Source organism: Cinclus cinclus, chromosome 2, assembly GCF_963662255.1.
Source record: "Cinclus cinclus chromosome 2, bCinCin1.1, whole genome shotgun sequence".
Lineage (NCBI taxonomy): Eukaryota > Metazoa > Chordata > Aves > Passeriformes > Cinclidae > Cinclus > Cinclus cinclus.
Genome location: NC_085047.1, coordinates 79,794,908 through 79,820,165, shown reverse-complemented (window position 1 = coordinate 79,820,165; position 25,258 = coordinate 79,794,908). Strand labels below are relative to the sequence as shown.

The 25,258-nt window shown below is 36.5% G+C and overlaps 1 protein-coding gene across 2 annotated transcripts in view; it reads left to right on the top strand.

The window, feature by feature from the left end:
• The first annotated feature begins 312 nt into the window (after positions 1-312).
• The window catches only part of NALCN (sodium leak channel, non-selective), a 215,651-nt gene continuing 190,705 nt past the window's right edge, over positions 313-25,258 (top strand). For both annotated transcript variants that reach the window (XM_062514911.1, XM_062514910.1), the window contains exons 1-5: positions 313-641; positions 2,899-3,081; positions 20,269-20,352; positions 21,926-22,065; positions 22,894-23,022. In XM_062514911.1, the coding sequence (XP_062370895.1) occupies positions 534-641; positions 2,899-3,081; positions 20,269-20,352; positions 21,926-22,065; positions 22,894-23,022 (644 nt within the window). In that variant the 5' untranslated portion in view covers positions 313-533. The remainder of the gene's footprint in view (positions 642-2,898; positions 3,082-20,268; positions 20,353-21,925; positions 22,066-22,893; positions 23,023-25,258) is intronic.

Genomic DNA, 25,258 nt, shown 5'->3' with positions numbered 1-25,258 from the left:
AAAAGTATTAGAAAAATACATGTTAATAGTAGTATATAGCAAAAAAGCTCTTCTGATTTCAGTAAGTAATATTAACATCTATTGGCTGCTTAATGTTGCCTGTTTGCCTTTGGCATGTTTGGATTTATCTTAGCCTAGTGTAATAAATGGAAATGTCAGCATTTAATTAAATGGCTCCAGGTCAAATCCATCCAATGATTACTTTGTGTTGAAGTTCACAGCAATAGCATTATTTGCATATTAGAACAAATTTTCTGTCATCATTGCTAAGTTTCTTGTAATTGTTTGTGTTGCATACCTTTGTGTATTTTTTTGTAAACTAATGAGAGTCATGTCAGGGATTTATATTTAATAAAATCAATATCCTATTAATCACTAAGTACAAAAGAAGTGTGCATGAAAACAAAATACTTTAGGTCATTTATAAAACAGTTCAAAATGCATAATTGCTTAAGTGAATTAATATTTTCTTTTTTTTTTTTTTTCTCACCAAGGAGATTTCATGATTATAGATAAGAGAAGTTAACTTCAGGATGCTAAAAAGGAAACAGAGTTCAAGGGTGGAAGCCCAGCCAGTTACAGATTTTGGTCCCGATGAATCTTTGTCAGACAATGCAGATATTCTATGGATTAACAAACCAGTAGGTATCTCTTTATGTAATTACTAATTTTAGTTTAAATGTAACTTGAGTTGTTGAAATATGACTTCCACAAAAAATTCTGAATTATATATTAGTCAGAAACAAGCTTGGAACTATAGTTGCTAGTGTACCAGTCAATTTTTTGAAATACATCAGACTAAATAAAATTGTTTCTTTTGGCTGTTGCAAAATTATGGGATAATCAACCAGTATTTTCCAACCTGTTCATCTAATTGATTCTTTTAAAACAGCCACCTTTTTAAGGTCTCTGGTTCCTAACATATTTGTAGAAATTGGAAGTTCATAAAAAAAGCTTTTGAAAAGGATGTTAAAAGGAGGATTTTGTTGCTCAAGTGGTAGCCAGCAATAAGCACTTTTGACTTTCAAATCTCTCCTTTTAAAACATTTATGAATATAAAAGTGTTGTTATTTTGGTTGTTTTATTTCTGGTACCATTTAAGCTAAAACCTGCCTTGAGAAAAAGAGAGGTCTAAAAATGTCTGGCAGCTTGAAACTGGGGAATATTTCATTAGGAGTGGAGTTATGAATAGATTGTACTGTATTAAGAAAATGTCTTTAGCATGTAAATATAGTTATTATGATTGAATTATTTATTCAGCAATGAGCATGGATTGGGGATTCCGGTATTGTGAATGATTTCTGCTTTTGCGGAGAAGGCATTTTTGCATTTCTCTTAGTATATACATTTTTTACTTTTTAAATGCAGGAAGCAAAATATTCTGAAATAACACGTTAACATTGCATTCATTTGAGGAAACCATCTTCTCATTTGTAATAAGGATGCCAGATCCCCTCAGCTTTGCTCTTGTTTTAACATCTAAAGCTGTGTAGCATGAATTAATAAATGGGTTTTGTCTTGTCACTTATTTAAGTAGAATGTTTATATTGGCTACTGTAATAAACTCAAAATGTCATTGCAGAAATATATGATGGGTGTTCACCTACATTTTTCATCCCACAATACACAAGGTTTTCATGGAATAATTTTTTCTTGTCATGGTGATGGACTAATTTTACATTGTTAAGTATTTGTTGTACTTACGCTTTACTGTGGCAGAGAAAAAGTTTTTTATCAGCCACACTTTAATACTTATGTTAATTGTTTCAGTTGAAGCAAGGTTTAAAACAAAGTGGATGTTAAAGGGATGTTGGAGATCATTCATCAGATGCCTTCTGCTTCCAAATTATTAATCTGGGCTCAGAGTATGCAAATGATAGACCTATTCAATTAAGGTCAGATATCATTACATTTGAGTGGGTGAACAGTGTGTATTATATTAGGTGGCTGTTCTTGAGTCTTTTGGATATCAGAAGGTCTGAGGTACACTGTAAATGAGTGTAGAATTTTTCCCTCGATGAATAAATAAATTTAATAAATATCCATAGGTGTTTTTTGTTCAAAGATTTCTTTCTTGCTCAAGTATCTTTTCCTTTTTGTTACCATAGGTACAGCCTTACCATGATTCATTATACTTGCCTGACTTCAAGATATTTCAATCATGTTTTGATTTAAAAGAAAAAAATCCAACCCTAAACCTCTGTATTGATACATTCTGCTTTTTTTTTACAACTCCCTCTCTGACTCTCATTGAGGATTGGGTCTGAGTCCTAATTAGTAATAGAAATGAACTGTTCTCCTATAGCCACAAAACTTTATTGGAGCAAAAGTGAATCTTGAAAGAAGTAGCTGTCTGTGACATAGTCTCTTTCATATTTATTCTTCCTATATTTATTATTTTTATAACTGGAAGGATGGTTTTAATCCTGTGACTCTCGCTTAATATTTTGTGTACTGATTTAAAAAGAATTTCTTCTTCTTATTTAATCTCTCCAATTTGTAACTTCAACTAATTCTGCTTATTATTTACCCATAAATGTAATGAGTTGTCATTTGAAAAGAAATTGATTTGCAAGTGCCACAAAGTAGAAATAATGGAATCCTAGTTCTCAGTTTCATTGATCTTAATTCACGTTTTCTGAATTATACAACCTCAGAAATTAACTAATAAAAGTATATACAAGTCTATATATGTATAATTAATTTAGGAGTGCTTATTTTTGGTTGAAGGCCTTTTATATGGGGGTAGTTATGTAAAAAGGACACAGACGTGCATTTACGAAAGACGGCCAGGATAAGTTATGGAAGCTCAATATTTGAGGTTTTTTTGAACACCAAAGCACTCTTGCAATATCTCATGTTTGGGTTTTGTTTTGTTTTCTTTTCTTTTCTTTTCAGTGGGTACACTCTTTACTACGAATTTGTGCCATCATCAGTGTTATTTCTGTGTGTATGAACACTCCAAAAACCTTTGAGCATTATCCGCCTCTCCAGTATGTGACATTTGCTCTTGATACTCTGTTGATGTTTCTTTACACTGCAGAGATGATAGCAAAAATGCATATCCGTGGGATAGTTAAGGTAAGCATTTAAACAGTATACTCAGTGTGCTTCCAGTGATCTGAATGTGTACTAATGACATTTGATGTTTGTTTTTTAACTTGCCAGCTCTTCTTGCTATGATTGTTTTTAACTGCACGCAACACCATGGTGTATAAACTGAAAAGACAGATGGATAAAGATGTAGCTTTACGGCATATTTAATCTCCCCAAAATATAACACAAGCATTCATAATAAAGCTTTCCTATTAAGAAAACAGATAGTTTCATTTTATTAGCATAGAAAATGAAAGGAAATATAAGCTACAGACACATTAGCAAGAATATTTTGTAACTTTTCTTTTGGTCCATATATGAACTTAGAATTTTGATTTTCGTTTTATGTGGCTGGATGTGTTGTTGTATGGTTACTTCAAAAAGAACATGAGTTTTACTGTGAGCTAGTAGAGAAAGTGATCTTGCTTTGAATCTTTTACCTTGATATAGTCCATATTGGTAAATAAAATGCTTCTCTTATATGTCTGCTATTGTTGCTGGGCTAATTTGTATAAGTGGATTTGAGACTGCAAAACTGCAGAATATTTTAGTAGTCATTATTTTGTGCTGTTATGTTACTGATTGTTTCTAGTCTTCTGCACAAAGATACAAATTTGGCTTCCATGTATAAAATCCATTTGCAGACCTTGCTGACAATGCAATTCTGGCACTACTGCACATAATAGATAATGTGTGTTATGTTATCCTTGCTTTTAACTCCTTAAAGGTCTGGTGACTCCAGAGACATCTGCTGTTGTACTTAAGATTTTAATTTAAGACTAAGCTATTGTGTCATCATACTTAATGAATATTAATAGTAAAAGTTTAATTTGCATTAATATTAATATTTAGAAAGTTACTGAAATAAGATTATTCTGAGGAAATCTTCATGGGTTGTGTAAAGCCAGAGTAATTCTTTGTGAAGTGCTGTTTCTGGCTTCTACCCGAGCTCTCTTGTTCAGATATCCATGAAGAAAGTGAAGATGTGGACAGAGAAGTAGTGGATGTAGACATGGGGGATTAGTGACCATCGTGAACATTTGAACAATGTGGGAATAAAAAGTTACTATTACAGAGTAGAGAGCCTTTGCAGAGAAAAGGAAATGTAGCTATTAATGCAGAGAGGGAGGGAGGTGTGGCCAACTTTTTGTACAAGGCTTGTTTTCTGAGCTTTTGAGTATGCGAATTCACTCACAGTCAGCACCTAGGGGATATGAAAGATAGGCCACTGCATAGCCTATTGTCTTTACTGGGTTGTTTAAATTTGTGAGGAAAGAATATTAAGCAGTGCCGTTGTTCTTATGGGGGACTTCAATTTGCCAGAAATTACCTGGGAGCATCATAATGTGGGTACAACTTGGGCTAGAAGATTCTTAAAAAAAATGGATGACAACTTTTATGGAATAGGTCCTAAGGGAGGTGACTCAGGAAGGATGCCCTCCTTGATCTACTTCTTGTCAACAGAATTGATCTCATGAGTCAAGTGGAGATCGGCAGCTGTCTTGGCAAGAGTTTAAAATCTCTGTTGATGGGAGGAAAAATGACAGCCAAACCTCAGCTCTGGACATGAGAAGAGCAGACTTCAGGCTGTTCAGGGAATTAGTGAGATCCCCTGAGAAAATGTTTTTACAGATGCTGGGGTCCATCAGTTCTGGTCACTTATTAAACATTGTCTCCCGATGACACAGAACCAGGCAATTCCCAAATGTCAGAAGTCAAGCAGACAAGGCAGAAGGCCAGCTTGGCTGAACAAAGTCTTCTCTTGGAAATAAGGCAGAAAAAAATGATGTATGACCAGTGGAAACAAGGTCAGGTGACATGGGAAGACAGGAAGATGCTGCTTGTCACTGTAGGGAGAAAATTCATGGGTCAAAGATCAGCTGGAGTTAAACTTGCCAGAAATGTGGAGGACAATAAAAATAGTTTTTTTCAAATATATTAATGGCAATAGGAAGTGTAAGAATAACATTAGCCCTTAACAGGATGAGAATGGTCACCTCAGAAACAGGGACGTGGACAAGGCAGAGGTATTTAGCACATTCTTTGCCTCTGTTTTCAACACGGATGATGGACCAAGGGCATCTCAGCATCTGAACTGGAGGACCATGGCTGTGAGAATTATTAGCTCCAAGTTGTCCCTGAAAATGTTCAGGATCAGCTGCTCCAGCTGGATCCCTACAAATCTATGGAGCCTGGTGGGATATATCAAAGAATCCTCAAAGAGCAACTGATGTCACACAAAACCTCTCACGGTGATTTTTCAGTGCTCTTGGGAATCTGGAGATGTCCCAGCTGACTGGAAGCTGGTGAACGTTGTCCTGATTTTCAGCAAGGGCAAGAAGGAGCATCCCAGAAACTACAGGCCTTTCAGGCTCACCTGACTGACTGGTAAAGTTATGGAGAAGATTATTCTGGGAGGTATTAAAAAACACCTGGAAGACAATGCTAGCACAGCTTCATGAGGGGAACGTCCTGCTTATCAAATATGATTTCGTTTTTTGAGAAGGTAACCCACCTAGCTGATCAAGGGAAGCCAGTGGATGTAATCTTTCTGGATTTCAGTAAAGATTTCAATGCTGTCTCTCGCACAATCCTTCTGGAAAACATGTCCAGCACACAACTGGACAAACAGATCATGCGATGGGTGAGCAATCTGGCTCATGAGTCAGGCACAAAGGGTTAAAGTGAATGGGATGACATCGGACAGGTGACCTGTGACTAGTGAGGTTCCCCAGGGCTCCATCCTCAGCCCTGTGCTCTTCATCATCTTCATTATTGACTTGGACACAGGACTGGAAGGGATACTGAGGAGGTTCACAGACACTACAAAACTGGGAGGAACTGTCATCTCCCTTGAGGGCAGGGAGGCCCTGCAGAGAGACCTTGACAAAGCAGGGGACTGGGCAATCACAACCACTGTGAAGTTCACCAAGGGAAAGTGCAGGGTTCTGCATCTGAGATGGTGCAGCCCTGGGTGTATGGTACACAGTGGGGAATGAGATGCTGGAAAACAGTGCCATGGAAAGGGACCTGGGGGTCCTGGTCTACGGAAAGCTTAATATGAGTCAACAGTTTTGAGTGCCACAATATAAGAAAGATATTAAACTATCAGAGAGTGTCCAAAGGAGGTCAACAAAGATGGTGAAGGGCCTTGAGGGGAAGACTTATGAGGAGTGGCTGAGGGAACTGGGTCTGTTTAGCCTGGAGAAGATGGGACTGAAGGGAGACCTCATTGTGGTCTACAACTTCTTCATGAGGGAGAGGAGAGGCAGACAGTGATCTCTTCTCTCTGGTGACCAGTGACAGGACCCGAGGGAATGGCCTGAAGTTGTGTCAGGGGTGTCTTAGGTTGGATATTATCACAGGTGTTTGGGCACTGGAACAGGCTCCCCAGGGAAGTGGTCACCAGCACCAGCCTGACAGAGTTTAAAAGGAGTGTGGACAATGTGCTCAGGCACACGGTGTGACTGGGAGCTGTCCTGTACAGGGCTGGGAATTGGACTCAATGACCTTCTGGTTGCCTTCTAACTCAGCCTAATCTGTGATGAATAGAATAGAATAGAATAGAATAGAATAGAATAGAATAGAATAGAATAGAATAGAATAGAATAGAATAGAATAGGTTTGAAGGGACCACTGGAAGGGAACTACAATCATAACCTAGTCCAACTGCCGAACCAAATCAGGGCTGACCAAAACTTAAAGTATTTCACTAAGTGCATTGTCCAAATGCCTCTTAAACACAGGGTTTGAGCATCAACCATTTCTCTAGGAAGTCTGTTCCAGTGTTTAACCACCCTCTTTATAAAATGATTCCTAATTACCAGTTTGAACCTTCTGTGACACAGCTTTGAACCATTCCCACTCATCCTGTCACAAGGTACCAGGGAAGTCAGCCCCTCATTCTCCACTTGCCCTCATCAGGAAGCTGTAGAGAGCAACAGGGTTATACCTCAGCCTTGTGTTCGCTGAACTGGGCAGACCTAGAGTCTTCAGCTGCTCCTGCTTAGGATGAACTTGTCTTTGATTGTCTTATGAGGAGCTTGTCTTTGAAGCATGTCTGATGAGTCTGGGCACACAGAATTAATAGCTGTCTGCAGTTGATACCATTGCCTCAATTCATGCTATAAATTTATAGATAACTACACAGATTATTTATTTTGTGTGCTGACATTTTGCTCTTCGTTTATTAGATAAAAATACAGTAAAATATATTAGATATAACCACTGTTATGCAAGGATAGTTTAAGTAGAAAATGGCTGCATTTAATGTTATTTTAATAATTGAGGATTTGCTTAAAACTTAATGTCTTGTAGCATTCATAGTGAATATAATTACACTGAAATTAAGTGCCTTCTCTGGTGCCATTTGGGGGTAAAATAACTCAGATGTAAGGGACCTCCAGGGGTCATCTGGTCTGACCTGCTGCCCAAAGCAATCCAGTTAGATAACGTTGCCTGTGGCCTGGGTTGTCCAGATGAATCTCAAGACTCCTCCAAGGATGAAGATTCCACAAGGTCTTCAAACAACCTACACTAATGCTTGACTAACCTTGTGCAAAAAATATTTCTGGTAAAGCTTAATCAAAATGTTCCATTTTTCTTTCAATAATGTTCAGTGAGTAGTCCTTTTTAGTGAAGTATTTGACTTATTCTTTGGATTATTGTTTCTAGGGAAAATATTAGTTAAATATTATAATTTTGCCAAAACCACATTGATCCATGGACTGCCAAAGATAGTGGCAAATTAAGTAAATAAGGCACTGTTTAGAAACCTATTAGAATTTATTAAAGATGTTTGCATATGAAACATCTTTATATAAGGCAATTTGTTACTGCAATGTCCTAATTTAAATGCATTCAAGTCTTTTAGTGAGTGTAGTATCAATAAATGCATTGCCATATGTTTCTACTGAACTTTACCATGAATCAGTATTTCTGTAAATGCTTTAGGAATTTAAATGCTAAAAAAACCTTTGAACCATGATTAATGCAAAATTATGGTCCAGGAAGAAACCTAATTTATAGAGAAGTTAGGCATCATCCACTTAAGTCCTAGTTAATAACAATGTAAATATAGCTGAGCTAGGAACATTTTGAAAATGTCTAATTAACACCTTCTGAGGACAAATAAAAAATACACTTTCTTTGGTTTCTCGGGTGTTTCAGAAAAGAAAAGTAGTTTCTGAGCTGCTAGACTTTTATCTGTAAAATGTTTCCCTTTTCCCTGTGTAAACTAAGTAACAAAAGAAACCAATGGCTCCATCCAAGAGTTTTGTTATTCCAGGAGGAAAGTTGAAGTGAAATGTTGCAGTGGTATTGTGTCTTTTATTACTCATGATTCGTTCTGGGTTATTGTTGCTGTGCTAGTAAAATCTGTCCAAACTTTGGGCTGCCCATGCAGCTTTTGTCACACGTCATGACCAAGTGAACTAATGCTATTAATACAACTCTCTTTACTTTGAAACTTGTATCTGAAAAATTTAATTCAGGCTGTAGTTTCTTACTGATTGAAATATTATTTTAAACAGCATTCTAGGATGGTCTGCCTAATGTTGTGTATATGTACAAGCAGTAAGAATTTGCCGTGGTTTGTGAAGTTTTATATGAGACAGAGACAGAATTAGAGCAAGTCAGGACATACTCTTATGCTTGCATTCTAGACAATAATCTTCTACATGAAATTAAAAAGCATTCTTTATTGAAGAATGATGGCTTGGGATAGTAGATATAATAAGAAATGTAATAGTGCATAGTTAAAGCTTACTGAATTCAATTTGACATCGGTATTTTCATGATCTTTTCAGTTCAGAATTCCACTTCCTTCAATTGATCCTTGATTTGTTCTCATGCTCTTTAGTTCCTAGAATGTAAACAGGGTTCACTGACTCTTTGGTTCTGATTCCTGTCATGTTTCATGCTCCTTGTCAGAAAGTGCTTTGCAAGCATCAGTTGCATTAAGGAAGTATTGTCTGTCAAATGAAAGCAGATTAATCTCCTTCACTTTATCATCAATAAAATTTAAAGTGTTTTGCAAATTACATGCAGTTTATATCTACTGCATAACTTACTGATGGATTGGCAGGCTTTTGAAAGCACCATGAAGGAACTACTCTTTGGGTCTGTCAAAATAGTTCATGAATCAACCTGGAACTTAACTGACAAGTCTTATGGTCCCTCAGAATCAAAGCTCACATTGATGTGCCCACTCATATGTCACTTAAGAGCATGACTGTGTGCTTGACACAAGTCTGTTCTCTGATTCAAGGAAAGTTTCCAAAATTATCCCCTCCTTGAAAAAGGAGCTGGGGTGGAATTGAAGAAATGAAGGATAACTCTTAAGCCTAAAACAGATGTGTTATTAGATGAGCATCAGTCTTCTCAAAGAAAGAGGGGTTCCTAACCTGACAGCAGGTCTTTATTTCTTTGAATCAGTGTAATGAAAAAATTGCTGTATGCTTTCTAGTAATGCACCTTCTGAAGGTCATCTCACATGAGTATGACCAAGGTAAGAATACTTTACTTTAAAGTATCTGTTACCTTTATTAAAAGTGTTTGCTTTCAGTTTGTGTATGGGAAAACAGAAATATTCCAGGTAAATTGCTAGTATCCTTATAGATATATATAATGCACTGGTGGCATTATATATAATAAAATAACCAAAGAGGAAAATATGCCAAAAAAACTGTAACAAAAAGGAACCAAGTAAAAGTTATCTCAGATGATAATTCAGCCTTTAGGGAATGAAAGATGAGTGGATACAATTTCATTCCATAGACTCTGCTAGAGTATTTGGAATTTTCTTCATTAGACTGCATCTTCCTTGCGACTCCTAATCACTGTCATGATGATGTAAGAGAACCTACACTAAAATGTTGTGAAAACGAAGCATGGTTTATCCTACACCTCCATTAAGAGTTATACTGGGGGGAAAAAAGAAATTCCTTCTGTCTGTTAAAAAAGCCTCTTTGACAGTTAATACTGAAAATGAGAATGTTTTTTATACAACACAAGCATTGCACTAAATTTAATAGGAATATCTTTTTCTTTTCTTTTTAACTGTTTAGTTGTGACACATCAGCTAACAAAGAGGTTGCAAAAAGTCATAAGTAATGGTCCTTAACATTTTCCCCATTGTTAAATCAATTACATTTACAGCAAAGCTTTTGTACTAACTGAAGTAGTTGTGAATGGATTTGTCAGTCTTATTTCAGTAGCACTGTATGCTCTTCACTGACTTCAGAACTCCTGCAAGGAGTTCCTGCAAGAAGTGAATGGTTGCATCATTAGTTTTCCACATTCTTGGTGAATTCAGGCAGCAACTAAAACAAAGATTCATCTGCTACCAAAACAGTCACAAATAGATGGGAGCAGTTTTGCTTGCTTCTGTCTAGTACTAAAGACAGCAAAGTACTTAGTTAACTGAAATGAGTGGCTTCCAGCATGTTGGATGTTTCCAGGCAGCATTTGTCCTGATCAGAAAGAACATTTTCCTTATCTCCTGATCATTTTTCTCTTAGGTTCTTTGGTTGCTGTAGTTGCTGTCTGTCTGCTTTAGAGGAGAGAATTGAGGATGGAGCTTGCAAAAACTTTTTGGACTTAAAATAGGAAAAGAAAAATAATATTCATCAGCACTAATTTGAGGGACTGCAGTGGTCTACAATTAGTTGTGTCTAATTAGTTTGTGTCTGAAGTAGGCTCTTTTAAAGGATAATTTATCTGGTCTGTTTTTCCATTGATAGAAAGGGAAGCTTAAAGTACACAGGCTAACACCTCACCTGTAGATATCTCAGAGTCAACAATTTCTCTAACTCATATGTTTATTGTCAGTGGACAGGTGGTGACTACAGAAAGTATGCATACAATGTGATGCTAAATTCTTTTTTAACACTTATGGCATTAACTCATTTATGCTTAAATCAATTTCTTCCATAATCATCCTAATTAATAAGTTTGTCTTGAGTTATCAATTGCAGAACTGATGTTTACTGCACTTTATTACAAGTTTCTGTTTTGTGTTCTTTTCAGTAGTTTTAATATTAACATGCCATTTTCATCAAACAAGAATGGAGAAATGACAAAATTAGTTTAATCTTTCTGATAATTGTTGGAAATATTAATAGAATTTTGGTGAAACACTGTCAACTGGCTTACCAGCTTTTGGTAACTTCATCAAGGGTGTTTCTATTCCATTACAGACTGAAAATAGAAGATTGAAATTTTGAACTTAATTCTTACTAAATGAATTAATTTTATTCCATGACTTTAGAAGTGCTGTATACCCATAGTTTATAAATTAGTTAAGGATCAGGAAGTTGTGTTCTTTTCAAAGGTTGGATAGTAAAACAGAATGTATGGCTCCTGTCATCCAGCAATAGCATGCTCTGATGTGCTTGTGAAATCTCTTCTGAAAGCTCAGTCTAGGGATGTGCAAGTCACAAAAAAAGTGAGAACCTTGACTTTGAGGGCACTGACATAACCAGTGAAATCAGTGACAAGGATAAGAAAATTTTGGGATGCTTTGACTAAACAGAGTGAAGGGGAAAATGTAGAAAAAGCCCTATTTACTTGTGGTTGTAAAAAGCTCACAGAGCAAACATAAAAAAGACCATTTGTCATAAGATTTGAGTTTCTGTTTTACCCTATGCCTGCAGTTATAAGATCAAAACTACTTATCCTTGTGACAAATTATTTTACAAACATATATATATTAAAATGCATATATATGTGTATAATGTTGTTGGAAACTTAGATGTGTCATGCAGGTCCTAGGCTATTCTGTGTTGGCTATTCTGCTATTCTCAGTACTGGAATATTTTGGTGTTGGAGCTGTGATTGTTAGTTTCATGTATTATTTGATATAAAAAGTATTTATATCCATTATTTGAAAATGGGAGTCTACAAAGTTGATTCTTCTGTCTCACCTTTTTGCTGTGTTTGTTGCTGCTTTCCTAAGTGTCTACGGCCATTGTAAGGACATCTGTTCCCAGGCTACTGGGATTGTGTTGCTCGTAAAATGCTCTGATGCTGTTTCCAGTCACAGGAAATTAAAGAAATTAAAACTGATTATTATGAGGAAAAGAAATTTGAAGTTGCCTGCAGCATGCTGCTGGTTGGGTGTTACTGCCTGTGGGCCAGGGAAGGTTAGAGACCATGGCACTGGAATACACGCACCTGTTTCTATGGTTACTTGTGTCTGGTTTTATTGGAGTGTTTATTACAGGAAAGTAATGACTCATATTACACAGTGGGGCTTTTTGCACCATTTTTGTATTAACACATTAGAAAATCAAATGCATTTAAATTACTTGCTGAAAGCACATAACCAGTGTTTCTAAAATAAAAATGGCATTTATTCTTACTGGTCAAGAGGTCATGGAAGTTTTTAGTGAGAAATTATTCTGGGGCATGTGTCCATATAATAAAATACTTAGTGACTCACCATGGTGATCAAAATTTAACCTAAAAGTTACTAAGAAAAACTACATTGCACACTGACTTTCATAATGTAGTTAGGAATTGCTTTTTCAGTATACAGACCAATTAGATGAACAAAACTTTATTTTTTGGTAATGTTTTTTTTTCCTCTCTATTAGCACTTTAAAGGATTACTTTCTTTTTATTCTTATGAAAACATCTATTATTGAGGGATATTTTTAATCTATTACTTCATGTCAGAGTAAAATGATACACATATTGGGAAAGCAGTGAAACCACCATACTGGATAACATGCTTTCACGTAGCAAGAAAGATAAATTAATTCCTAATATGCCTTTCTGTGTTGAAATTTGCATTTTCAAGGAAGTCTGCTACAACTAAAAATTCTGTCTTATTTTTTCTTCTCTCTTGATGTTGTCTGCTCTCTTAATTTGAGAGGATCAAACAAGACATGAAGATAAATCTTAATGACATCCAAATCCCTTTTGAAGGGAATAAGAACATTTGTGTGCAGCTTTATTTTCATGAAAATGATGAAATTTGTGTGGGATTTTTAAGGGAGTAAGCTGAATGTAAAATTTGATTTCATAGTATTGTGTTCTCCACCATCAATATAAATATGGCTTTCTTACAGCTATACTAGGATTTTTGTTTTTGATAAAATTTTCTGGTCTCTGTAGTAAAAAAAATGTTCTCTTCAGCTTTGTATAATGACAATCACTAAATAATACAGTCCTCTTTTTTGGAAAGTGCCTTCTTCTTATGTATTCCAACTGTCATCATTGTGGGTTTTTTTTCTGTTGAGTGAGAGCTTTGAATGTCAATCATAAATCTGAGTTTTGTCATGTTAGATGAGACTGTTTGCCTATAAAATCTTCCTGTTCAGCCTCCAGGCAATATTTGATACTTAAAAGTAAAACCTTTCACCTTGAAACATTTGGATCCCGATCTTCCCGTTGCATCCATCATAAACTCCATCATAAACACTGTAGCTAGGGGAGGGCAGAATACTGCTGAATGAAACGCAGCAGTGTTTATTTCACATCACCTCTGTGAGACTGCAGAGTACTTCCAAGCATGAGTAGATGTCTCTGCATGTGGAACTAGATGTAGAACTGGAGTTAACCCAAAAAACCTGGCATTTGGAGGAGATTGGCTTAGATGCTCGCAGCTGAGGAACAGTTTGTTTTGGAAGAACCTGAAGAGATGGTCTGGACCAACCTCTTACTCAAAGCAGGGCTCAGAGTTGGTTAGTCAGAGTCCTAGGAAATTGCATCTTAAATATTTCTAGGAAAAGACATGCTAACATTTCTCTGGGCAATATGACCAGATGTTTAACTGTTCTCACATTTGAGATTTTTTTCTGTGCACTTCCTGGAAACATTGAGTGCTGCTCCATGTAGGGGAATCCTATTAATCCTTCTGATCAGCCGCCTTTAGATTTGCTAAACCCTTAAGACATCCAGGGAAGCTGAGTCAGCTAGTAAGGCAATACCTGGAGCACTGAATACAGATAGCTAATGAGCAGATGGAGAGGAAAATGAAATTCAGGCTTTCAGTGCAGTAACCCATAAAATCTCTGCAGGACATGTTGGCACCCAGCTGAAATGGTAAGGTGTATTAAGAGAGCAGCAATATAATGCACCAGCAAAACTCCCTTCCCCAGGGGTTTAGGAGCCATATTTCTGTTGAGCATTAGCATCTCTTCTCTATGAGCTAGATGTGAAGAGTGTGCTTGGAGGCTCTGGATAGTGGTCAATCCAAAGTATGTGACACTCGGTTGAATTGAGATGCTCTACAGTGCTGTGGGTGACACAGGTGGTGTGTTGTGGCATTCCTTTCCATTGTTTTGTGGAAATGCTTTTTCCCTTTGATACTTTTGTACGTGATGAAGTGTATTGTGCAACACTTTGATGCTTGTTTCTGCTTCGGGTATTTTTTGTGTGGTTTTCTTTGTTTTGTGGGGGTTGTTTGTTTGTTTAACTTAACAGCTTTGTTTTTTACTCTTACTGGTTCCCCCACCCCATTTTATTACAGAAAGCACTGTTATAGGATTATTAGCAAGTAAAATGGCCCTTGTTTGTCTGTCTGAAAGTCTTGAGTTTTGCTTCAAATCCAGAATCGTTTCTTCCTTTACGGTCTTCTTGGTGTTTGATTGTTTTGTTTTTTCTGTTAAAAGCAGCATATGAAATGTGAACACTATAGTTTAATATCCACCATGGAACATGAAATACTAAATTCAGTGTAGTTAATTACATATATTAACAAAAATCTAGTTTGCCTTAAAAATAGGTCTGAAACTGTTGTTTAGTGAATAGTTCTTTAGCCTTGTATCTTGGTGTTTCCTAAAACAATCTCAAAATCTCAACAAATTCAGTTTAATTTTTGTAATGAGTGCAAAGGATAAAGTAGTAATTATAGGGGGTTTTTGGTAAGGATCTATTGAAACTGTGTTGTTGTATGTCTGTAGTATGTGTGGCATCACTCTCTTACCCAAAGGACCAGCAAGAGCTGTGTTTCATTTTATTAATTAAAAATAGAGTAATTTTTGGTTTTGTGCTGTACGATCTACTGATTTTTTCATTTTTTTTCTTCCCTAGAATACAAGAATACTCTCAATATTGCATTATTGGTCAAAAAAAGATAAATTATGTACTATGTGATGTTTTACTTAAAGTATCTGATGGTGGAGCAGCTCAGTACAATGCATGAGTAGTTACAAATTGAACTTGTTTAATTCAGTGATGATAAAGTGATATTATATTCATTGTAGCCATAAGTTTTACACAGAAATTGTAATTCCATTGGTTGTTTCAAATCAGTTGCTGTTATGTGAGTATGTTTTAAATAAGTGCATCATGTATGAAGACATTTTATCATAAAGAAGACATGCAGAAAATGAGAAACTGTGTCATTCCCACACATATATGCTGTTTCTTTTTTTTGCCCCTAATACAGACTTTTAAGGTAAATATATTTTGGCTTATTTTCAAGTGATCTTACCACTGTTGTAGAGAACTAATTTAGAAGTGAACCGTCCATTTTAAAATATGTCAGTTTTTCTTTAGTTATTAGCATGGTCCTAACTAAGCAATTCACAATTTCCTTTGTTTTCTGCCCTTTGTTCCCAACCTTTGTTTGACACATGACGACATTAGTGAAGTAGTTTTAATTAGAGGGGTGGAAATGGCAAATTGATAACAGAAGTCAGATGCAGTTTTCCTTCTTGATTAGGCCATATTTCTTCACTGTTTTTACTGTGAATAAAACACTGAAAGGGCTTGTCAGGTTAGGGGCTGGACTAGATTGTCCATATCATTCTGCTGCTAAGTAGACTATAAACTGCAGATTTTTAAGTAAATAAGGTAAGTTTGAAGCTGAGCCAAAAATGCAAGGAATGTATGCATAGTCTGTGTCCAGGTTGGAGATACGTACCATCTGTGTGTGTATATGTATCTGCATATGCAAGGAGAGAGAGAGGTTAGGCAAGGTGCTCCCTTGGACTCTGATTTAATTTTGTGTCCCACTTCTACCTCTGTGCCCAGTAGTATTTGTGTGGAGTCAGAGAGTGGGGTAAAGAAGGTTGGTTTCCCTAGCCCTAACCTGGCTGTGCTCTCTATTCTAGCTTGCTTTTTCTGTGTCTGAGCACTGTGTCTGGAGGAAAAAAATAATACTCTCCCAAATTATTATTCCCTCTATTCTTTCCATTTCATCTTGTGCTTTTTTTGCTGCTCCTAAAATCTCCACAAATGCCAGCCTCTACACCTTAATGCTTGTTTGTAGTGCTTTACAAAGTAGCCCACAGGATGTTCTGAAGGGTGTACCAGTGTTGATGATGTGCTTTGTTTACCATTACCATCACATGCAGGACCCAGTGATCACGACAGAATGGCACAGTAGCTTGTTGTTACTGAGCTTGCTGGTCTCTCTGCATTCTTTCAGCTATCCTATTTGTCCAAGACTGTGGGGAAAAGTGGGAGACTAAGGTTCTGATGAGAGATCCACCACGGCAGGACTCCTTTCCAAATGATGGTAAATCTGATTATTCAGGGCAAATATCATATTATTTCTTTTATTTAGCTTTCAGACAGAGTCAGCTGGAAAGAGGCAGGAGGCAAGTGTTGTAGTCAGGGATGAAAGGAAAAAAAAATTCCTTAAGTCAAACAGGGAGGCAGAGGAGGCTGTTGATTTACAGGGATTTGCTGTTCATCCCAAGGTGTTCCTGAGGTGTTAAGAGACAAGCAGAGCAGAAATGACCTCAGGGATGTCTGTGCTATCATCTAAGCTGTCTACCTTACCACTGAGATACAAATTGCTTGAGAAAATTAGCAGACAATCAATCTTCAAGCAGATTGCTTTATGCAATTTGGGTGTTAATTTCATAGAGTATTTTGTTTTCAGCAAGGTTGATAATGAAATAAGCATTTATTAAAGAATTGCAGTCTGTCTAGTCTTCCCTTCTCATATGAGTTAAACTGTAATGGCTCTCATGGAGTGACTGCCCCAAGTGTTATTAGTTCTGTCTGTGGTTCTCTCTGTGTTTTGTACTGACTCACATTTTCAGCACATTAGATCTTAATTTATTTTCTTTCCCTGTGAACTTGTATAATGATTATTCAGGGCACCTAATATTGGCTATGGGCATTTTATCTTTAATGTGTTCAGCACAATTGAAAAAGTGGATCTTCCAGCACCTTGTGGGGCTTTATTTTGGAGGAGTGGCAAATTATGTTGTTGTTTAGATAGGCTGTAAATTATGTTGCTGGAGAAGCTTTCAGGACTTGCTGTGCAAATCAAGATTCCACTATCCACTGTAGGCAGTAGGAAATCAGCCACTTTAATGACCTTAAGAGGTTTTGATTAGTCTGTGCACAAGGCTTCTTGTCTACAGTACTAATCCTTCATGTTCTGCATTCAGAAAAGAATACTAAATGAAACTTCATCAATAATTCTCAGATTTCAGCAGACACAATGAAAAAAGGTTGTGGGGTTAGCACATTGCAATACTTCAGCTATTTTAGGTATGATGTCACCAGAGGTATTTAAATGTCATTTATCTGTATTCCTTTCCAAGTCAAAGAGCTGCCATTGATCGTGAGTGTGGTATTTCAGCCCAAAGATTTTTGTCAAATGTGAATGAAACTCACTGTTCATTGCTATTAATGTATGAGTCCTAGCCTGTGTTTAGCCAGAATTAGATATTTCAGGGATGTAGCACATATATTCTGATTTTTGCATTAAGCAGAATGTGGTCCTACTTTAAAAATGCTTTCAACAGCAACTAACATTCACATGTCAATACATAGTATAAAAGCATTAATGATTCCCCACCATATCCACTGCCAGACAAATGGCAAAGATTAATAGGATTGAGCCAAAGCCTCTCTACATGTAAAATGGAAAGGGCCAGGAGCTCCCCTGAAAGGAGTAATTCAGGTGCGCAGAGTTTCTGTGGGTGATCCATTGGAAGCTGCCCTTACTGGGAGGGTGTAGCGGTGGAAGCAGTCCTGGTGTGACAGTGAAAGCAATGAGGTGGTGCAGCAGCCTAACTGGTGAGAAGACTGGAAAGGGTCATGACATCTTCCTTTGTAAGGAGAAAACAGCAAAGCTGCTTCAGTCATACTGCACCTATTGTGGAGAGAAAAATCAGCTTCTAAAAAAAGATTTGTCTTTCAGTGAGAACTTGGTGGGTTATTCAGAGGAGGGTGAATACAGGAAGCACCTGCCCAAGTTCATGCTCAGATCTGCACAGCATAACTCAGGGAAGACTTTCTGTTTAGACAAAGGGTGCTTAAGAGAAGAAAAGCAATTTTCAAGGAGTTCTTCAGAAAGAGAAAGACCAATCATCATTTTTGTTCAGAGTCACAATTGAAGGACTCAAGTCGCATGTTGATACAAATCTCATTGGAGATTTGTTCCAGAGTAAGAGATTTGAAGTGTGAGTAGCTGATCTCTGTGGAGAAATAGCATGTTTCTGCTTCACAGCTATCGAGCATAACCACTAAATAGCTGAGTTCTCTCGGCCCTGAGTGAAGAGTTACTGATTAGCTCAGAGTTTACTTGGGGAACTAAGTCTACTTTCTTCAGGAAGGGCAGGCTGAAAATATGATGCAAAAATTCCTGCTCTGTTGCTTCCCTGATTTGCAGTCTTCCTCCTCATAGTTTTTGAAGTGAGAACTTTAACATCCTTACACGTTAGAAAATCCTTATCTGAAAATAGTGCCAAAGTTCTCTGTTTCTGATTTGAAAATCACTTACTGTATTTTTCTAATTCTCTAACAGTTCACTTCCACCCTGAAGAATTTTCACAACTGAAATAAATTTTTAAAACATATTTTGTCTCTATTTACACAATATGTCATGCGGTCACCTACTGCAAGGAGTTATAAATCATTTTTAGGATAGTGTATGTTATTGAAAATATTAGTTTAAAACAAAATATCTTGTCTGTGCTTTTAGAATCAATTACAATGCTGAGACTTAAAAAAAAATAAAATATTGAAATAGCTGTAACTGAGATAAAGAAGAATGTTTATAAAGCCAGGACTCACATGAAGCCAAAGTCCAGCAATGACTACAAGATTCTTGAGACATGACAATAATTTTTCTCCAATTGTAGCTGTGAAAAGTGTGTGTCAAACAATGTCATTTGCACCTGGAAGATCACTTCAGAGGACCCAAAGAGTGTATAAGGCAAGGAAGGCTGTATTAAATCTGTTGTGGGAAACTTCGTTTGAAAAGGTGTGATTTCATGCTCTGAGATGTGTCATTGTCTCTGCATATGTTTCTGCATGAATGGGATATCCTCATTCCTTAGGTGCATTTTTGGCTAGTCTCCCTTTCAACAAGCTTCATCTTTCTACATGCATTTGTTAGCCAACTTCCTCTGTGCTCCACAAGGTACACAAAGCTATCTAACACTCAGCCATAATCTATCTAAGTAATGTAGATATTTTTCAGTTGAGTGTTTAAAGTGAAGTGTCAGGCATTAGCAGCCCAACAAAGAAGTGTTTCTAAAGCTTGCAGTAGAGGGCCTGTGTCGTGTGTTGTCAGGAGTGGTGTGAAACATGAAGATACTAAAACATGCAAACTGAAACAGAGGTTGAGACTAGTGCAGTGTAAAGGAAACTGAGCTTGGATGCAGAATTCTCCATGCTGCCTTTTAGGACTGGTCTTTGGATTGGACTGTCACCAAAACCATGCTCTGATGTTGTTACAGTTGGTTACTATCAAGTGTTTTTGAAATAGCAAGGCTTCTCCATAGCATGGAAAATGATTGAAAACTTACGAAGAAATGAATGTAAAATGATACTGATTTGCTTGAAGCTATTCAACAGTACTGAAATAATTGAATGATACAATACTGGATTGCTACCATTTTTTACTGATCTTCCTGTGCAAGTATTTTGTAAAGGGAAATACAATGGAAAAGTCCAGTGTTCATTTTTTTGTGTGTTTTTTTGATTTACAGCAAAGTCTTTGAAAATTCTTTTTGATGCAAACTTAGAAATACTGCAGAAGAATGAAGATAGTATTTATTCACCCACACAATGTGTATATATGTTTCGAGCATCTTCTAATCCAGGTGCTAGGCTTTTGGAGTCTTTCAAAACTGACCTTTAAAAAGTGCACAGGAAAGACTTCCTCTTCTCCTTCCAAGAGCTCTTCCTTATGATATTTGTAAATTCTGACAATAAACAAAAATTAACCACTTAGATTTCCTTTTTTTGTAGGGTGATAGCTCCTATGTAAAGGATCGTTGGTGTGTGTTTGATGGATTCATGGTCTTTTGTCTTTGGGTGTCACTGGTTTTGCAGGTAATCATTTCACTTCCTTTTACAATGAATAGTTCCTTAATTATGAAAAATACATGACATAATCAAATAAATGTGAGTTGTGGAAATAGAGTTGTACATGGATCAGATTGTTTTCAAAAAGCACACTGGATTTAACAGATTTATAATTGTACATTGGAGCATATCTACACTAGTAGTAGAATTTATCTTGATTATTTTTTCTTATTTGAGCTGAAGTTTGTTAACATAAACCCTGTGCAGTCAGAAGGAGAAAGAGGATTTTAAGAGAGACATTTCTTTCTTACTCCACATGACAGTTGCGCTCATTTCCTTCCAGTGAGTCTAGTAGGGTGCCATGGGTGACTAGCTCAAGCACCTAAAGGGAGAATTATTTCAATGGTAGATGTCTGCCATTCTGTAGTTGTAATGATACAGTGGAGTGGAGTGGTTTCATGCACTATCACTCATACCTAACAAAACATTTTCCAGAGTTCATGTTAAAGCATAATGAAAAAAAACAAAAATAAAACAAACATTTGATTTTTATTAAAGAGGGGATCTTGAATATATTGCAAAAAATTACAGCATTAAGGTATAGGTGAAATTTTGTCCTGCACATCAATCAGTCCTTAACTGTAGAAAACTGTAAAGTTTTCTGGGTAAGAACAGGTTGAAAACTCTGACATTGAGCTTACAATAGCATATGGATTGCAAAAGTTCTGTAGTGGTTGTTGTTAGGCACTTACAAAATTTCTGACAAATTCAAGAGACATTGTAATTTTCTGCTTTTTACACAGAGGAGACTTTGGTACACCTTGTACACATGCACAATGAAGGTTGATCATTACAGAAAAGAACTGTACATTACCCAGTGTGTGCACTGCCAGGTTCCCCCATTTTCTTAGTACTTTGAGCAAGCATTAAATCAAGCGGTTACTCTCCAAGAGTGAGAGACAAGAATTAAAACAAGACATTTGCACCCAATCCTTCAGCTAAATACCCTTTATTGAGTCCGTAACCTGTCAGTGTATTGAGGAAATGGTTCCCTGTTCTATTCCTTAGCTGAAATATATATTGTAAGTGGAGTCTAGGAGAAGACAATGACATGCACTTTTGACATGCACTTGGAATTAAATGGATAATTTATAATCATGTTGCAACTCATTAGGCAGTCTGCGTACATGTACTTTTACATCAGAGTAAAAACCTTAGTGCTGTGCAATGATAACAAATACTGATTTTCATCTTGGAAATACATTAATCACTTCTAACAATGTTGTGGGAAATGTGTTGAGTAGGACTAGCACAGAAATTGGCAGCTGGCACAAGCTTGCACAATCTTGAGTTGTTTATGACTCAAACATTATGAACAAGGGCAGAGTATATTTTGTGAATTTCATTAGGGTAATTTAGAAGTGAATTAAAGTATTTACAAATACTTTTTTAAAAGTGTGGTAGAAATAAACTGTAAAATAAGCCAAGATTGAAAATGAAAACAAAAAACATGTGGTATTAATACTTTGAAAAGCTGTGGAAGTGAACACAAGTGCAGAACAAGGCCATCAAGACAAACTACCGATCCTTTTCTTTTTAGGTGTTTGAAATAGCTGAAATAGTTGACCAAATGTCACCTTGGGGCATGTTACGGATTCCACGACCACTCATTATGATTCGAGCATTCCGAATATATTTTCGTTTTGAGCTGCCAAGAACGAGGATAACAAATATCTTGAAGTAAGTAAGGCTGTTGTCTGAAAAATAACAGACTTATTTCAGCTTTGACTTTGACTGCGTAGTCAATCAATGACCCTTCATGCTCAATGGGCATTTTCCTCCCGAGTTTTAGTTCTAGCCAAAAAATTCTTGCTATTTTCCATATTTAAGGAATCATCAAGTTTTATAGAAAATTATCAGAAAAATCAGTTGTCAGTTGAAATAAATTGTATTTTACTAATAACTGTAGCCAGCAATTTTCAACCAATGGCAGTAAATTCTGTTCCACTAATAATTTAATGATTTAATAATCAAGGTGAATACCCTTAGTAGGGTTATATTTGTAAATAAGAGCACATGAACACATGCAATGACCATTACAGTTATGAGCATCTATGTATTGCTGCATATACAGAGATGCAAACAAACACATGTAAGCGTGCTTGGTACAGCATGTAATGGCAAAAAAATGTCTTGGTAATGTGAAAGAGTTTTTTGGTCTTTATTTGGCTTCAAGTTTATTTCATCACCATATCTTGTCTGTATGAGTCATTAATAATGAGTATTAAATACTATTTTACAAAAGTCAGATGTTACGCATTTTATTTGGATATTTTTGTTCCACCCTTTGCAGTTTTCAGCTGCTTTAATTACCCTAACTTAGGGGTTTAGAAAAAAAATCACAACCCCTCTTCTATTTGTGCACAGAGTGAGAGAACAGTTTTAAGGACAAATTTTCTGCAGGATGAGCTACTGCTCTCTTGGCATTAATTACTTTCTATTCTAGAGCTCTTCAGAGGAGGCGTCACATTGCCTATGCTTTCAGTGACCTGTTTATCTTTTTGCCAGGCGTTCTGGAGAGCAGATATGGAGCGTTTCAATTTTCCTTCTGTTCTTTCTTCTCCTGTATGGGATCCTGGGAGTGCAGATGTTTGGAACTTTTACGTACCATTGTGTGACCGATGACACGCAACCAGGGTAAGTTCGCCTGTGCAGGCATGACGTGAGCCTGTTCTTTCATTGCATATGTTTTATATTAATTGGCATCAATGGATGTAAAATGGACTTAATAGATTAAAAGCAGTCCAGCAAAATACACTGAGGCAAGTTGAGGAATCAAAATTAGTAAGAATTACAAAAAATACAAATTTTAGCTGTGACAGAGAGATTACAATTTGTGGCATTTGGTTACAGTCTGACTTAGGGGGCTGAGTGACTGTGTATGTTGGGTGGGGCAGGGAAGTGACAGAGGGGGAAAGCAGAGGGGACTTTTAAGAAGAGCGTTGCCACTTGTGGCTGACCTGGGTCACTGATGATTCTTCAGCCTTTGGACTCTTCTGTCTTCTAGAATGTCTTTTTCTGGGGCCAGACCTGAAGAGGCCCTAGAATCATAGAATAGTTTGGGCTGGAAGGGACGTTTAACAGTCATCTAGTACAGCCTTCCTGCAATGAGCAGGGACTTCTTCAACTACATAGGTTGCTCAGAACCGCTGTTCAACATGACCTTGCACGTTTCCAGGGATGGAACCTCTTTTGGCAACCTCCACCACCTCTCTTGGCAACCTCTTCCAGTATCTCAGGCCCTCTCTGAATTAAGAATTCTCTGGGACCTGATGCTCATATTCAAAGACCCGTTTTTTCCCAGCCTTTGCAAAATACTGATGATAAATATTTGATGCTGGTAATTGAGCATGTTACCATGTTCTGGATTCAACATGTACTTAAACACAAAATTACCTCGAAGTACAGTGTAGGCTCTTGAGTCACTGAGATGGCTCATAAAATCGGAGATAATAATGGTTTTACCTGTCCTGTTGAATTGAGGACTTGACTGTGTCCTTGAGTACCATTACACTGTGAGACTTTATTACTTCTGTTTCTTTGTTTGATCCCTGTTCCTTTAGATCCTCCTCCTTTGGATAGGGAGATGTTGGCTCTGGAGTTGTGGCCTTTGTTTTAGTCAAAATTGGATCCTTTTATTCCTATATTGAATTTGTCAGAACATAAAATTAATAGAGTAAGCTTTGTAAGAAAGCAAAACACCACTTAATCTGCTAGTGAGCTGAATAAAATGTCTGATGATTTCAAAACTCTATATTAAAGCTTTTTCTAAACTGGAACCTAAAAACTATCAAATATAAAATTAGAAGCAGCAGATACAAAAAAGGTTATAGAACTATTTGAGAATATGCTAGACCCAATACCAAAATATGGTATTTTGTTAAATTTAAAAAATTACTTTGGGACATTTTTCTAATTATTTAATCAATAGTATAGTAAGATATGGAATTGATCTTTGTATACTTCATGCATATAAGTTCTTTCATTCTAACTGTTCCTTTCTTTTTTAAGAGAATATCCTTATAGTACAGATTTTTTGACAGTTTCTTGTAAACGTAGGGAAAACAGTACTTTGTAAAAAATTTGCTTGTGGTAATGAGAAAGTCTGTGATTCTGTGAGTTAGAGAATGTTGTTTGAAAAAATGAGTGGAATACACAACACAGGAAAGATTTGGCATGATGTAATTGCTTGTGTCACTGGATATAACTTTTCCTTGAAATCAGCATAAAAAGATGAAATGTGACATAATAAAGTTTGCCATATGGAAATTTAAGTTTGTAACTTTGGGGCTGCCCATAAAAATTTTGGCTAATTTTTTCTACATGTGTTGGGTTGCTGTCTGAATAAGGCATTATTATTTTTTCAAATGGTATACAGAAACCCTTCAATTTTAGGTTTTTGAAAGGCTGGATTACAGGAAAACCTTAAAATGAACAAATATCCAGTGTATAAAATAAAATTTAAAACCTAAATTTAAATTTAAAACCTAAATAAAATAACCTAAATTAAATAAAATTTAAAACCTGCATAAATAGGGTTAAAGTTGGAAGAGCCAAGTACGCAGAACTAAGGGAATTTTAGACCTGAGGTTGAATATCTAGCCTTAATTCCTTTGTCTTTCAATATCATCGAGTGTATGTTTTTAACTGTATAAATATTAGAAATCTAGTTTAAGTTACTTTTAAGGTACCTGGGATAGGCACCCTCAGCAAGCAGTTAATCACTTTTTCCATCGCCAGACCAGACTTACAATTTTAAATGGCTCCTGTGATTGTGTATGATGAGCACAGTTACATTGGATACCACTTTTTGCCCTGAAAGTGTTCCTCCAATTATTCTGATGAATGGTGCTCCTCCAAAGAACAATATACT